This window comes from Petaurus breviceps, unplaced genomic scaffold (assembly GCF_028583685.1).
Source record: "Petaurus breviceps papuanus isolate PSGF00001 unplaced genomic scaffold, PetGlider_PUasm1.0 208, whole genome shotgun sequence".
Classification (NCBI taxonomy): Eukaryota; Metazoa; Chordata; class Mammalia; order Diprotodontia; family Petauridae; genus Petaurus; species Petaurus breviceps.
Window position 1 is genome coordinate 15,706,072 of NW_027185852.1, and position 17,170 is coordinate 15,723,241.

The 17,170-nt window shown below is 39.7% G+C and overlaps 1 protein-coding gene across 1 annotated transcript in view; it reads left to right on the forward strand.

Annotated features, from left to right (window-relative positions):
- LOC138165289 (cytochrome P450 2J2-like) overlaps positions 1–17,170 on the forward strand; it is a 40,558-nt gene that overhangs the window by 23,377 nt on the left and 11 nt on the right. The window contains exons 6-9 of the mRNA XM_069093457.1: positions 3,988–4,123; positions 10,214–10,401; positions 13,616–13,754; positions 16,906–17,170. The exon at positions 16,906–17,170 is cut by the window's right edge and continues 11 nt beyond it. Coding sequence (XP_068949558.1) covers positions 3,988–4,123; positions 10,214–10,401; positions 13,616–13,754; positions 16,906–17,087 — 645 coding nt within the window. The 3' untranslated portion in view covers positions 17,088–17,170. The remainder of the gene's footprint in view (positions 1–3,987; positions 4,124–10,213; positions 10,402–13,615; positions 13,755–16,905) is intronic.

Consider the following 17,170-nt stretch of genomic DNA (forward strand, 5'->3'; position numbering starts at 1 on the left):
TGGAGTTTGCTAGTGGAGAGATCATTATTTTTATTTAGAAGTAGAAGAAACCATAGAACTCACTGAGATCAACACCCTGATTTTATCTGAATGGAAACTGAAGCATAGAGAGGTTGGTTAATTGGCTTGCTTCAGTCACACAGTTATTGGGAATATGAGACTGGATTTAAACCCAACCCTTTCTGTCTCCAAGTCTGATGTCCTTTTCATTAAAACCTGCTTTGACTGAGATTAAGCCTTGGCTGTAGTATTTCATCCCTATGACTTCATCTTTCTGCATCTCACTTTTTTTATCTATAATATTAAGATAACCTACCAAACCCTTATCACATCCAGACTTATTATGTGTATATTCACAAGACTATAAAAACAAGTTAAATAATCAATTTTATATATGCAATCAAAATACAGTCACCTTTGGAAATATGGGAAGTAGTCAAACATTTGGGCAGCATTGCAGCCCATGTCCCATGTACCCACTCCTGAGTACTGTAGTATCAGACTAAAATGTAATTCAAACATATTTAACAAAATTAAAAAAAATACATTAGAATAATAATGTAAAGATAATAGAAATGTAAATAATGTAAAAATATGTAAATAATATACAAAATATGTAAAAAACAATGTAAAGATAATATGTCAATACCTATCCCCCAGGGATCCTTACATAGGGTTCACTCGCCCATTTCTCTTTGAGTTTGGCACCATTGGAGTTTCCTAGTGTTTTTGTGACACAGATATGGTGATGATTCTTAAACTATGAAGAGCCAAAGCAGAGAAAGAAAATTATAAGCCACTTTCCCTAATGTTTTGATGCAAAAATTTTAGATAAAATATTAAAAAGGAGATTACAGCAATATATCAGAAAGATCATATACTAGAACCAGGTGGGGTCTATACCAGGAAGGTAGGGCTGGTTTAATGTTAGGAAAACTCAACATAATTAACCACATCAGTAACAAAACCAACAAAAATCATATATTTACCTCAGGATATGCAGAGGTAGCTTTTGACAAAATCCAACATGTATTACTGTTAAAAAACACTAAAAAGTATAGAAATAAAGGGAGTTTTCCTTAAAATAATAAGTAGTATTTATCTAAAACCATGACCAAGTCTTATCTGAAAGGGGATAAGCTAAGAGCCTTCCCAATATGATAAGGGGTGAAAAAAAAAAGATGCCCATTATCACCACTCTTATTCAGTGTTGTACTAGAAATGTTAACTTTAGCAATAAAAGAAGAAATAAATTGAAGGAATTAAAATAGGCAAAGAGGAAACAAAACTTTCACCCTGTAGATGATGTAATGATATACTTAAAGAATTCTAGAGAACAAACTAAAAAGAAGTAGTTGAAATAATTAGCAACTTCATTTTTTTTATGTTTTTGCTTTTTTGGAGAGGGGAAAGCAGGGCAATTGGGGTTAAGTGACTTGCCCAATGTCACATGGCTAGTGTTAAGTGTTTGAGGCTGGATTTGAACTTAGGTTCTCCTGACTCCATGGTCAGTGCTCTATTCACTGTGCCACCTAACCGCCCCATAATTAACAACTTTAGCAAAGTTACCTGTAATTTTGTAACACAATAAACCCATATAGAACATTAATATATATATATACATATATATTATATATATATATATATACACAAGTATATGCATATGTGTGTGTGTGCACACACACACCAATAGCTAGAGATAGAAAAAGAAATCCCATTTAAAATCACTATAGACAAAAATTACTTAGGAGTGTACTTGCAAAAACAAACCCAGGAAATCTATTAACAAGTTTTACAAAATGCTTTTCACACAAATAAAATCAGATCTAAACATTTGGAATAAAATATTAATTGCTCATGTGTAAGCAAAGTCAATATAATAAAAAATGACAGTTCTGCTTAAATTAATTTACTTTTCAGTACTATATCAAACAAACTACTAAAAAGAAACAAATAAACATTTTTTAGAGGTAGAAAAAGTAACTACAGAATTCATCTGGAAAATCAAAAGGTCAAGAATATCAAGGGAATTAATGAAAAATGTGCAAAGGAAAGCGGTGCAGTTGTAACAGTTCTCAAAATATATTATAAACCATCAATCATGAAAACTACCTGGTCCTTGCTAAGAAACAGAGTCATGGATCAGTGGAACTGACTAGATACACAAGACACAGTAGTAACTGACCATAGTACCCTAATGTTTGATAAACCCAAAGATAGCAAGTTCTGGGATAAGAACTCACTGACAAAAACTAGTGGGAAAACTTTAAAACAGAAACTAGATAAAGACCAACATCTTACACCGTATGCCAAAATACAGTCAAAATGGGTACATGATTTAGACAAAAAGGGTGCTACCAGGAGTAAATTTAGGAGAGTAAGGAATACTTTACCTGTCAGATGTATAGAGAAGGGATGAATTTGTGATCAAACAGGAAATAGGAAGCATTATTAAAGGTAAAATGTATGATTTTGATTCTAGGAAATTAAAAAGGTTTTGCACAAACAAAACTAGGGCAACCAAGATTAGAAGGAAAGCGGAAAGCTGGGAAATAATTTTCATAGTCAGTATCTCTGATAAAGGACCCATTGCTTAAATATATGAGAACTGACAACAATTTTTAAGAATACAAGTCATTGGGGCGGCCAGGTGGCTCAGCGAGTAAGAGCACTGGCTCTAGTGTTGGGACGACCTGGAGATCGAATACTGGGCTCAGACACTCAGCACCACACCCAGAAATAACTGGCCATGTAACCTTGAGCAAGTTACTTAAACCCAATTGCTTAAAAAAAAAAGAATAAAAGTCATTTTCCAATTGATGAATGGTCAAAGAGTATGAACAAGCAGTTTTCAGATGACGAAATCAAAGCTATTTACGGTCATATTAAAAAAATATTCTAAATCACTATTGATTAGAAAAATGCATATTAAAACAACTCAGAGGTACCACCTCACACCTATTGGATTAGCTAATATAAAAGAAAAGGCCAATGATAAATGCTGGAGAAAATGGAAGAAATTTGGGAGACTTCTGTAGTCTTGGTTGAGTTGTGAATTCATCTGGAGAGCAGTCTGGAAAAGTGCCAAGAGCTAATCAATCTGTGCATACCTGTTGATCCAGCAATATCACTATTAGGTGAAAATCCCAAGGAGATCATAAGAAGGGAAGAAAACAAATATATGAAAATATTGGTAGCAGCTCTTTTTGCGGTGGCAAAAAAACTGGAAATTGATGGCATGTCCCTCATTTGGGAAATGGCTAAACAAGTTGTGGCATACAAATGTAATGGAATTCTATTGTGCTATAAGAAATGATGAATAGGTGGATTTCAGAAAAGCCTGGGAAGACTTGCATGCACTGATACAAAGTGAAGTGAGCAGAACCAGAATAATGTTGTATGCAGTATCAGTAATACTGTGATGATCAATCATGTTTGACTTAGCTCTTTGCACAATAGAATGATCCAAGACACATCCAAAAGACTCATGATGGAAAATTGTTCCTATCCAGAGAAAGAACTGATGAAATCTAAACGCAAGTTGAAGCATACTATTTTCCTTTGCTTTTTTATTATTGTTATTTCATGATCTTCCTTTTGTTCTGTTTTTTTCTTTCATAACATGAATAATGTGGAAAAATGTTGAATTCACATATATAACCTTTATCAAAATGCTTACCATTTTAGTGAGAGGGGAATCATGGGAGGAAAGAAGAAAATTTGGAGTTCAACATTTTATATTTTAAAAGAATGCTTAAAATTGTCTTTACATGTAATTGTTATAAATAATGTTTCGAAGAAAAAAAGCAGAAATCAGACCTCTCATTCTTAGGAACAGTTACTGCATTCTTGGGTATTAAAGGGAAGCCCAGGATCTGTCATCTTGACCTTCCCAAGGCCCTATTTGAGATGCAGCAACTCATGCTGAGAGATAGTCATAATTTTCTTTTTGTATTAACCAAATGATCTTTGCCTTCTTCATTTAAGGATAACATTCATTATAGTTTTAATGAAGAAAACTTGGTCTTCTGCACCCTGGATCTCTTCTTTGCTGGAACAGAGACAACTTCAACCACTCTGAGGTGGGCACTGCTGTATATGGCCCTTTATCCGGAGATCCAAGGTACAGTGATGGCACCAGGCTATGTATCCCTGTAGAATTCTGCACAAAAGAGTTCCCATTTAGAGAGAGCTTGAAAACTTGCCAAACATTTTACATATATTAATTCTTATTGGAATAGAGCAATGATTACCATTTTTCACAATCATTCAGAACCCTTTTTAACATCAACATTTCTTTCAGATCCCCATATGATAGTTGTTGCTGTCTAGGGCAATAGAGTATTGAATTTGAAGTCAGGAAGATGTGAGTTCAAATCATGCCTCAGGCACTTACTAACCATGTGATCCTGAACAAATCACTTAATTTCTCTCTGTTTCTGTGTGTTCATCTGTAAAGTGGAGATGATAATAGCCCTTGCCTCATAGAGTTGCAATTAGGATCAAACAAGTAGACAAACATAAAGTTTTCTGTAAGCCATAAAGGATAATATAAATGCCAGATATTAATTTTCTATTATTAATTATTATATTAGTGTGCGATAACTATTTTATTGAAAATGTATATGATAACAAAAAGCAACATTTTAAAATGCTTTTGTATCCTATTAAATATAATAAATCCCATAGATTTCAAAATAGAAATATTTAAGTGAAGGACACATTATCAATTCAATTTACAGAAGGTCCTAAGGTTTTTAGATTTAGAATTGGAATGTATATTAGTGACAATAGTGTGACTTCCTCATTTTACAGGTGGGGAAACTGAGGCTGGGAGAAATCTAACAATTTCCTTAGGATCTCACAGGTAGGGAGTTTCTGTGACAGTATTTAAGTGCACATCATCCTGACTCCAAGCCCAGGGGTCCATCTTCAGGGACCCCTATTTGCTTCTCCCTCAAGAGATCCCTGTTCTGAAAGTGAAGGTATGATCAAAAGTTGTATTTCCTTGTCTACTATGCTGTGACCTGTCTGATATCTTCCTTAAGCTAAGGATCAAGATAAGGATCCACAGACCAAATTTGGATTGGCAGATCCCTACCAATAATGACTTAGAGAAATCCACAGCTTCAGTTTAGAAACCCCTGGACTAGACACATTCAAGTTTCCCTGAAGTACTTCCCAGGATGGAACATTCCTTGTACCTATCTGAGGCAATATCTGTAGCATTTTCAGCAGCTGTTTAGCATCATGGAAATCAAATCAAGTACTTATTATATGCCTATTATGTGCCGGGCACTGGAGACCCAAGTACAGAGAATGAAGCAATGCTTCCCCCCTTGCAAGGATCTGGGGGTGAGAGAAAACTGAACTAGGAGTCAGAAGTTTGCTTTCTAGTCCAGGCTTCCCAACTAAGCAGTCATGAGACTTTGAACAAGGCATTTCGATCAGTAAATGAACATTTATTAGGTACCTACTATGTGCCAAAGACAGTGCTGAGTTTTTTGTTGCTTGTCCATTATTGTAGAGGAACATGACATCAGGAAGATGATGCCATGACTTGCAAATCAATTGCACTTAAATGAGGGAGGGCTGTGCAAAGTCACCACTCACTTTCTCCTCTATAGCCAAGTGAGTCCAGTGGCAAGATATAGACAAGGGTGACTAGAGATTGCCCTTCCCCCTCATTATTCGAAACTCAAAGAAAGGCAAAATCAACAAGAACAGCCACCTAGGCCCTGTTCTCAAGGACTTCGTAGTCTAATGGGAGAGATGACATGTGGACAGCTCTGGAAGAAAAAGGGATACAGACAGAATAAACAGGAGAAATGCCACAGAAGTCAGATAGCTCTCTGATCCTCAGCTTTCATTCAAAAATATCATGAACTTAAGGGACACATGGTGGCAGCCTTCAAGTATTTGAAAGGCTATTAGGTGAAAGAGGGATTCAATTTCTGCCATTTGGTCTTTTTGGGTGCAGTCACTGCAATAGGCGGAAGCTGCCGGAAGCCTAATTTGGGTTTGGGCAAGAATAACCTCTCCAAAGTCTTCTTCTAATGCCTCCTTATGATGTTGAAGTGACCTTGGATCTCAAAGTCTATGTCGGTGGAGTGGATGGGTCTAGCAGGTTCTACCATGATGGAAAGACAAAGCGCTTGAGGGCCCTCTCTTTTGCCTCTTTTTTGCATCCCCAGGGCTTACCACCATGCCTGGTACACAATAATTATTATTTTAATAATAATAATTGTGATAATAATTTAATAAGTATTTACTGAAATGAATTGAAAGGCATACATCATAGTCCCAACAGTTGGGACATATATCCTAAAGCTCGCCTTAGTGAAATGCCAAGCAGCTCTTCCCAGGAGGTCAACACCAGGGGCTGAATTCCAATGCCATAGCACCTCTTGACACAAAGAAATATGCAAAATGACCTTCAGTCCTCTCCAGTCAGTTCCTGCTTACACAACGACCACAGCAAAATGATGGGAAATGGGCTAAAAGTCTCATTGGTTCTAAGGATCACATTGTCAATAAGCATCAAGTTAGTTATAAACTATTCTTACACACACACAGAATATTACTGCTACAAATTATATATTTTATATATCATATATTAATATATTATAGTTATAAACTACTGTAAATGGGTGATCTGCACAGTGCCCAGAAATATACCACTTTATGAATCCTGAAATTCCCTTCTCTGATCTCAGTTTACAGATATTCTGCCTCTCCCTCTGCCTTCCTTGACTGTGAATCTCTGAACTTGTCAGTTCCCTCCCAGGCCATCACCCTTGCACTAGTCACAAACTTCTTTTTCCATCTTGACCCCGTATGAGCCAGTTCAATCTAGACTTGCCCCATTATGATATAATCTGTTTTGCCCTGTCAAGCCTCAGGCTTGGTTCACTTTCACCATCACTGGCCTTCGCTCTCATTCATGTGCTGTCAAATTAAAGTAAAGAAAATTTAAAAACAACAGCAATCACAACATTGACTGTTTCTACTGCAAATATCTTACACAATCTCATAATTATTGGTGCAGGGCAAACCTTTTACATTTCCATAATTAATGAATTTTCCTATTCACTGCAGCAGCTCTTCCAAACCTTTTCATCCCTTCTCCAGGGAGCATGGTTCCCTCTCCCCCAACACTTTCTGAGAAACTGGTTTCATATTTTACTCCAAATCAGTATATACATATGCATTATATTTTATAATATTTTTCTCTAATTACATGTTAAAAATTTTAACATTCCTAAATGTTTGAGTTTCAAATTCTATACCTCCCTCCCCCCTTCCCCTTTTTCGTTCCTGAGATGGTAAGCAATCACATATAGATTATGCATGTACAATCATATAACACATTTCTATATTAGTCATTTTGTACAAGAAGACTTGAATAAAACATGAAAGAAATAAGAAAGTGAAAAATATGATGTTTCAGTCTGTATTCAGATAATGTCATTTCTTTCTCTGGAGGCAGATAGTATGCTTCATCATTAGTCCTTTGGGATTATTTTAGATCGTTGTGTTGCTGAGAGTAGCTAAGTCATTCATAGTCTTTCATGGTACAATATTGCTGATACTGTCTACAACATTCTCCAGCTTCAACTCCCTTAAATTTGTTTCAGTTCATTTTATTGCATATCTTGAGGCCATTCATCTTGAGCTTCCTCTTCTCCCCTTGTCCTCATCTCACATCACCCAGATGCCTTTTACCAGTAATGTCTCCTTCAATCCTATCTCACATGAAGAGGTGACTTGTACCCATGCCAAGGACAGCTCTACTAGATGCCCAAGGGATCCCATTCCATTCCATTTTCTTTAGCATGTCATCAACTCTATCTTCCCACTTGCTCCTTTATCTCCATCACCCCCTGCCAACCCCCTACTTCCTTACTGCCTACAAACATACTCTATCTCTGCTATCCTGAGAAACAACTCAATTCATCCATCCCTGCTATTTTCCCACATTGGTTCTTCCTTTTCTAGCTAAACTCCTTGAGTAGGCCATCTACAAGAGATATGTCTATTTCCTTCCTTCTCACTTTTCTTAGTTCTCTAGTCTGTCTTCCAATCTTATCATTCAATTGAAACTACTCTTTTCAAAGTAACTATTGATTCCTTAATTGCCAAAGAGAATGATTTTCCTCGGTTTTCACCCACTCTGACCTCTCTTTCACATTGCCAATCATCCTTTTCTCCTTGATACCCTTTTCTCTCTAGATTTTCATGACGCTCTTTCTGAGTGCTACCCCAATCTATCTGCCCACTCCTCAGTCTTCTTTGCTGGATCTTAGGCCAGCTCACACCTGCATCCAGGTCACAGGCACAGATATTCCAAAGGGCTCTATCCTAAGACTTCTCTTCCCTCTATGCTATTTCATTTGCAGATTCCATGTGCTCCTATAGATTCAATTGTCATCTTGATGCTAATAATTCTTAAGTCTGTTTATCCAACCCTAAGTTCTCTGCTGACCTCCAGCCTCTCCTCTCCAACTTCCTATTGGACATCTCAAAATTCATGTCTTAGCGACATGTTAAATTTAATATGTGCGAAGCAAAACTCATTCCATTTCCCCTAAACCCTCCTCCCCTCCAACCTTTCCTATTACCATAAAGGGTAATATGATCCTCCCAGTCCCTCAGGCGTCCTCCTCAGTTCCTCATGGTCTCTCACACATACCCATTTAATCTGTTTTCCAGGCCTGTTTATTTCCTCTTTCAAATATCCCTTGAATATTTCCTCTCCTCTGACACTATTCCCACCGTGGTCCAGAACGTCATCGTCTCACAGCTGTACTATTGCAACAGCCTGTGGTGGTTCTGCCTGCCTTGTGTTTCTCCCCACTCCAATCCATCCTTAATCAATCATTATTGACTGATTTCCCAACTCAGTAAACCCCAGTGTCACACTATAACCTCCAGGATCAAATACAAAATGCTCTGTTTGACGCTGACAGCCCTTTAAAAGCTGCCCCCTCCTATATTCCCAGCCTTTTTGCACCTTTATCCTTGAAACCTATTCTTTGATTCAGTGCCACTGGCCTCTTGGCTATCCCATCAACAAGACCCTCCATCTCTTGGCTCTGGCATTTTCTCTGGCTTCCCCCTTATTCCTGGAATGTTTGCCTTCTTGATCTTTGCCTCCTGGCTCTTCTGATTTCCGTCAAGTCCCAAATAAAGCCCATCTTCAGCAAAAAAAAACAAAAAAAACTTTGCCAATCCACCTTAATCTTAATATCTTCTCTCTGTGATTATCCTCAATTTACCTTGCAGGTGTCATCTTTTCTTGCTGTCTCCATCATTAGACTGTGAGCACCTTGAGGGCAGCGACTATCTTTTGCCTTTCTCCATCTTCTCAATGTATGGTATAGTTCCCAATACAACGTAGGTGCTTAATAAATGCTTGTTGACTTGACTTGAAGTACTTTGTTTCTGTCAACATTGTTCACCACAAATGCTTTGTCAGGGATAAGCTCACAGAGGGAGTCAAATTCTTCTTCTTCTAAAATTACCATCTTGTTCTTCAGAACTGCCTTCCACATCTGATTCACTTGGAATCAAGAATCATTGGATACTAAATTTTAAAGTTTAAATATATATATATACACAAACACACACACATGTTTAAAGAGCTTAGAGACAGTCTAGTCTTTTGTGATCATTTCAGAGATAGGGAAAACGAGGCCTAAGAGTTTCAGTGACTTGCCCATGGGTACTCACATAGTGAGGGGTAAAGCTGAAATTGGAATCCAGCATATCTCCTGTCTTTAACTCCAGCATTCGTTCCTTGGTGCTGCACCCCTGGATATAGGCCCAGCAATGCAAAGATCCTTATTTGCCATTCATCAGTCAAATCTCTACCATTCTACGTTATAGGAGTTGGAACCTTTGGTGAAGAGCCAAGTCAAACTCTCATCCAAGCACAGGTTTTTGCTGTGGTTCTTCCAAATGATAAGAGAAAACTCAATGGGAGGAGAAAGAAAGCCCTGAGTTCAAATCAACCTAGATGTGGGACTCTGAACAAGTCAATTAAATTCTACCTGCCTCAGTTTCATCTATAAAATGGGGATTATAATAGCCCTGTCCCGGCATTATTGTGAGCATCAAATGAGATATATTTGTAAAATGTTTTGCAAACTTTAAAGCACTCTACTTATAAGAGATATTATTTGGGTCCCCAAAAACTCTATTTTTTTTCTAGGCAAAATACAAGCTGAGATTGACAGGGTGGTTGGCCATTCGAGGCAGCCCACCATGGCTGATAAGGAGAATATGCCCTACACTAATGCAGCCATTCATGAAGTTCAGAGAATGGGTAATATTATTCCTTGCAACGTGCCCAGGGTGGCCAGGGTTGATACCACAGTGGCTGGATACCATGTGCCAAAGGTAAACTGCTTTCTCTCCCATGAATCTGAAGGGTCTCCATGATTTCCATCCACCCTGGGAGGTGGGGTGACAGAAGGGGAAAAAAAGGGGGGGAAAGAAAGGGAAAAATATAAGTCTATGGAACAAAGGTTCTTGGTCTAGTGTGTATGAACTTTGGCTGTAACAATATATATTTTGATATTTTCTTTCCATATAATTGAGGGGTTTTTACAAACCTATGTATGTTATTTTATACTTTTAAGAGGAGTTATTCTGAAAAGAACATAAGCTTCAACATATGATTGTCAAAGGCTTACATGATTTAAAAAAAGGTGAAAAAGCTTTGGACTAGATTCTTAAAATCTTTGAATCTCACAGTTGGATGAGAAAACAAAGCAAAACAAAACACTGGACTTCAAGACAGAGGGATTGATTTGAAGTCAGTTTTATTACTGCATTTAAAATACTTATGTCCACTTAGGTTGCCTATGTGTGATATCCCTATGTGTGACACTTCTCTGGGACTCAGTTTCCTCATTTGAAAAAAGAGGGCTTGACTAAGAATTTCCCTTGTAGCAACATCACAGTTCCATGGGATAAACATTTCTTTTTTATTGCCTATATATTTTTTGCTTTTATTATTCTTTCTTTTTTTGGTTAAATTCCTTTATTTTTTTTCATAGGAAGCAAAAACATATCATAAGCTTAAATATTGAAACAAATACAAAGAAAGAAAAAAAGCATTTCATGTGCATATCAAAATATAAGATAGGATTCAAAATATGTAACAATAAAATTTTACTTTAAGAAAGTCTCTTTTTGGGGGGAGGAGGAAAAACTCAGGGTCCCCGAGTTAAGAACTACACTAACTCAAATGGCAAAAGAGGTCCAAAAAGAAAGACAACATGATAAGTAATACACATTGTGGTGAGAATTGCCTGTCTTTTCTTTGCTTCCTTGTAGGTTTTCTTTTGTTCTCCGCTGTGCATTGTTTTTTTTTTTTTTTTGCTTTTTGGAGGGCAATCGGGGTTAAGTGACTTGCCCAAGGTCACATGGCTAGTTTTTTGTGTTAAGTGTCTGAGGTCAAATTTGAACTCAGGTCGTCCTGAGTGCAGGGCCGGTGCTCTATTCACTGAGCTACCTAGCTGCCCCTCTGTGCATTTTTTTATTTTGTTCTTTTTATCCCTCCCCCGCCTGTCCCCCCAGAAGGCCACAAGAAAGTTGAGATGTGTTTCTCTATAGCTACAGATACACACATACACACACACACACAAGTGCATATCGACATTCATACAGTGACAAACATTTCTGAAGCACCTATGTGCCAGGCACTGTGCTAAGTGCTGCTGAGCTTTAGACTTAGGTTTTCTGATCCAGGTTTCATTTCTTTCTCGTCTACTGAGTTCATCACTCTGTGTACGAATGTATGAGGATACAGAGCACAATTATGAGCCAAGAAAAGGTGCCATTTATGTTGCACTTAAGGTTTGCAAAGCATTTTATAAACATCTTACTCCCTGTTATCACACCCATTTTACAGATGAGAAAACTGAAGCAGGAAGAGGGAGGTGACTTGCCCAGGGTCACACAGCTAGTTAGCGAGTATCAGGTGTAAGGACTGGATGGGTTGGGAGGAGGGAGGGCTCAGTATAGGATGAAGAGAAGGTGGTCAAGCTGGGCTTTGAAGGATGGATGGACGGGATTTAGAAAGTCCAGAGAGATAAGAAGGAAGGGAACACTTTAGGGAACTGGAGTGAGTTGGGCTTGAGGGCTAAGGGAGACTTAGTTTAAGTGTGGAGGCAGAAGACAAATTGGAATAATGGGGAGGATATTGAACTTGGAGTCTGGAAATTCAGGGTTTAGATGCTTAGCTGTGTGACCCTGGGCAAGTCGCTTAACCCCTTTGTTGTGTAAAATCATGTGGAAGGCCTCTGGGCCCCTTCCAGGTCTAACACCATGATTTCATATGTCCTGAGAAGCAGAGATTACTCCCAAGATGTCATTTGAAGGCCATGTTTGTTCTAGGATCTCCAGGCCCAGAGCCAGGACCACACCTGCTCACTCATACAAATAGGATGCCAGAAGGCCTGGGCACACCTACCTCACTACTCTCTTCTCTGCCCTCATTCTGACCTAACCCTCTGAGTTCCTCCCATCAGGACAGCTCCTTCTAAACCAGATTGCCTAAACACACCCGGGTGTGTCTCTATATTTTTAGTCACAAGGAATCTGGAGGTTACAATCCAACAAGCCCCAGGGGATATTGACCTGCAACTGAAGTCGGGAGAAACTGGGTTCAAATCCAGTCTCAGAGGCTTCCTGTGAAACCCTGGACAAACCACTTCACATGTCAGCCTCAGTTTCCTCATCTGTAAAAATGAGAAGTCTTCTAACCCTAAATCTATAATCCTTTATTTTAACCAAGCTATATCACTTGGGCTCCCTTATCTCCAGACCATTCAGTCTTTCACAGTATCTGACATTTCTAACCATCATTTCTTACAGAACTTCTGAAGGAATTTACTAATATAAAGCACATTTCTATCTGGGAAGCTTGTTCATTTACAACCTAATTGATAAGTAGGCATTAGGGAGAAGGTGGTCCCAGATGGGTCACGGGCTAACTGGAAGACAGATCACCCGGGGCTGCTGGGCATCAACCTTGCCCAAAAGCAGCAGTTTAGAATGAGTCACTTTGGGTTCATCTGGCCCTTCTGACTCTACATGAGGACCTTCAGTGAGTCCACCTTTCCAGGTCTTAGTTTACTCATCTATAAAATGAGAGAAATGGACCAGATGCCCTTTACAATCCATTCCAATCCTGAATTTATGACTTTCCAAAAGCAGGGATCTTAACTTGGGGTCCAGGAACTCATTTTTTAAAATTTTGCTTTGTTGGGATTAATGATTGCATTTCAGAATAATCAGTTTTCTTTGTAATCATATGTTTTTATTTGATTCATTTTAAAATGTGAGTCTGAGAAGGGGTCCAAAGGACTTGCCAGCCTTCCAAAGGGGTCTGTGACCCCAAACAGGTTGGGAGCCCCTGCTCTAGGAAGTATTGAGTTCTACAACAGGCTGGGCTACTAAAAGCTCTGTGGCCTTGGCTGGTTCATTGTCACTCTCCCTCCCCCACTCTCCAGTCTTCAATTCCTTCTTCTGAAAAATGAGAGGGTGGGCCAGGTCTCTTCTGCCTCAAAGTTCCTTGGACTCTGTTCTCTTCTCTTGTTTCCAGGGGACCCTACTGATGACCAACTTGACTGTCTTGCACAGGGACCCCAAGGAGTGGGCTACCCCAGAAACCTTTAACCCAGAACACTTTCTGGAGAATGGACAATTTAAGAAGAAAGAGGCCTTTCTGCCCTTTTCAATAGGTGAGCCACACTCAGTAGGAGGGGAGCCCCTAGCCCAAGGGGCACCAACCTTTTTAACATTATGAAACTTTGCAGACTCTACTTCGTGAAACCCACAATATATGATGGTGAATATACTAGTCACATTCATTGATTGGGAAAGTCTATCACAATACAATTTTAAATAGCAGACCTTTAGATAGCTATTTAGAGTCTACAAGACAAGTAACAGCCCTTTAGAGTTTCACAGCCACCGCATGAGGTAGGTAGTGCAGGTGCTCATTTTACAGATGAAGAAACTAAACCTCCAGGAGGTTAAGTGATCCACCCACAGTCACACAGCTTGGAAGGGTCCCAGATGAAATCAACCCCAAGTCCCTTCATCTGTTCACAAGGTGCAATGGACTCAGCAAATCTCCCAAGTGCATCTGTATCTTATTCACCACAAGATCACCTGCAGCCATTTGAATGTAAAGCCAATAACCCAGTGTGCAAGGGGCATGGCAGATGTCTGACCCTGGGCTGTCCAAGGAGACAGAGAGCTGGTTTATGTTCTTTAGAGAACAGCTATGCGGTTGAAGTGAGGAAAGTTTCATCCTCAGTTCTGGTTTTGTCTGATGGTTTTCCATACTCTTTGCAAAGACCCCAGGATTCCCCCAGGCCTCACCACTGCCCACAAGCTCTGGGACTCTCCCCCTTGGTATCCTTTGGTTATTTTACTTCCTTGGGCCTCAGTTTCCTCATCCGTAACATGAAGAGATTGGACTAGATGGTCAATAAGGCTCTTTCTGGCTCTGAAGCCTTGACCCAAGAATCTCAGGAATTCAGAGCCAGAGGACCTGAGTCTTAATTGTGCCTCTTCTTCATTGTGTGACCTGCATTGACTCAGCCCCTCTCTGGGCCTGCGTTATTTTCATATCTAATAAGTAAGAGATTTGGGGTAGGTGGCCTGGATGATCCCAACACCCTAAAATCTATAATGTTCTGATCCTAAGTAAATACAAAGGGATTTCAGTAAGGAGAAAGCCCTTACACCTGGAGGCAGACTCAGAGCTGAGCCTTGAAGGAAGTTGGGCGTTCTAATGGGCAGGAGATAGGAGAAGATGCCGACTAGTCTGGGGAAGCGGCCTGTGCAGGGGGAGGGAGATGGGAGTCCTAACAAGCAGGGCGGCCTCATTCAGGCAACGTGGTCAGTTGTTGAGCATGTCATTTGGGGGAGCCCTTCCTTCATAGGTGATTCTCCATGATCCTTGAGGCATCAAATCCTGTTTACTTCCTTCACTTACAAATTTACATTTATAAAAAATTTATTTAAAAATCATTTTAAAACATTAAAATTATTTTAAAATTAATACATCTCATAAATTTAATTTATAATAACTACAATTTTAAAGTTTCATAGATTTAGATATTTAAAATTATTAAAATATCTTTAGATTTTATTTAATATAATAGGTTAGGTAATTTTTACAGTGATTTCCAGTCTCTAAAATATTGACATCCCTATGGGGTATCTGATCATCTTCTCATCATCATCTCTCACCTGGACCATGGCAATAGGCTCCTATCCTCGCTTCAAGTCTCTCCCCAAACTAATCCACCCTCCGCCCCACTGCCACAATGATTTTTCCTAAAGTGCAGGTCTGATCATATTGCGCCCTGCCCTCACCCCTGCTCACTGAGCTGTGAGGGCTCTCTATTGCTTCTAGGATATGGTCTTTCAGTTAAGCCGTTGTTGTTTCCATGATACCAAAGAGTTGGTTTGACCAGCTCTTCTCATGAATCTGAGGGGGTTGGTAAACAGCCTTAGTGTCTTGACAGCCAGGATGGTCTTTTCTCCCCATCAGAAATAACATGAGCTTCCTAAGAAAGACTCCCTTCTTGAGAACAGCCTCTTTGTGCCTTTGGAATAGGAGGCCAGGTGTTCCAAGCTGGTTACGCAGCTAATAGGGTCTGTTCAGTTCTGTCTCCTTTTTCCAAAGCCTTCTCCTTCAGGAGAGTTTACAACCTCCTCAAGTCAAGTTGCTTAGAAGAAAACAGACCCACTGCCCATCACAGTCTGTCCTCCTTGGTAGGATCTGCCAGAGTCAGGTGGGCACTTTCTCTTCTTCCTCAAGTCTTAGAGAGCAGCTTCATGTTCTGAGAGCCTGTGACTAAATCACACAGCTAGTGAGGGTCAGAGGAAGGAGCCAAGCTGGCTTTCTGAATCCAGGATAAGAGGATTTTCTATGTTGTTGATGAGAGCAGATCAATGCAGTAAGTTTCACAAAGGTCTGACATGCATTATGCCTTTTAGCCTGCACAACACCCCAGTGAGGCACATGCCAAGACTGTTTGCATTTGACAGATGATAACAACATTAACTGGAGTAGTAGCAGTAGTAGTAGCAGTAGCAGCAGTAGTAGTAATGGTAGTAGTAGTGGCAGTAGTAGTAGTAGCAATAGCAGTAGTAGTAGTAGTAGTAGTAGTAGTAGTAGTAGTAGTACTAGCAGCAGTAGTAGTAATGGTAGTAACTAGCATTTAGGTAGTCCTTTAAGGTTGGCAAATACCTTTACATCTTTGCCATGTAAGGTAGGTGCTATGATTATCCCCATTTTACACATGATGAGACTGAGACTGAGAGTACTTGTGTGACTTTACCCAGGGCCGCGAAGCTTCTAAGTATAAGGGGTAGGACTTGAACTGAGGGCTTCCTGACTCCTGGTAAAAATTTCTACACTGAACCCTCCTGGCTTAAATTAGGAGAAGGGACATATTTTTGCTAAGGCTACACAAAGCAGGCTCTTAGATCTAGACCTAGCAGGGCCCTTGGAAGCCACATCATCCAGCTCCATCATTTCACAAATGAGGAAACTTGGACCCACTCAAGTTAAGGGACTTTTCCAATGCTACACAGCTGGGATCTGAACACATGTCCTGTGTTTACAGATGCAGTATTTCAATTGTACTAAGTCTAAAGTCATCAGATGCATGGCATGGTGGAAATGGTGCCTGTCATGGAGCAAGGAAAGCTTGGGTTCAAATTCCACCTCTGACCATTATTAGCCTTGTGACTGTGGACAAGTCACTGAATAGCCTTAAGGCCCATCCCAGTGCTAGGGACTGTACCCTGACCTACTGCTTGTACCAAGCATTAGTGGATTAATTCCTTTCTCGTCTTCTCGCCTTTTAGGAAAGAGGGCCTGCCTGGGGGAACAGCTGGCTCGGGCCGAGCTCTTCCTCTTCTTCACTTGCCTGCTCCAGAAATTCACATTCCAGGCTCCGCCAAATACCCAGCTGAGCCTGGACGTCCGAGTTGGCATAACCATCTCTCCTGCCTCCTACCAAATCTGCGCCCTTTCTCGCGTGATGTAGGGCAAGCTAGGCCTGAAGCATGGTCTTCCACTATACGTAGTAGTAGTAGTAGTAGTAGTAGTAGTAGTAGTAGTAGTAGTAGT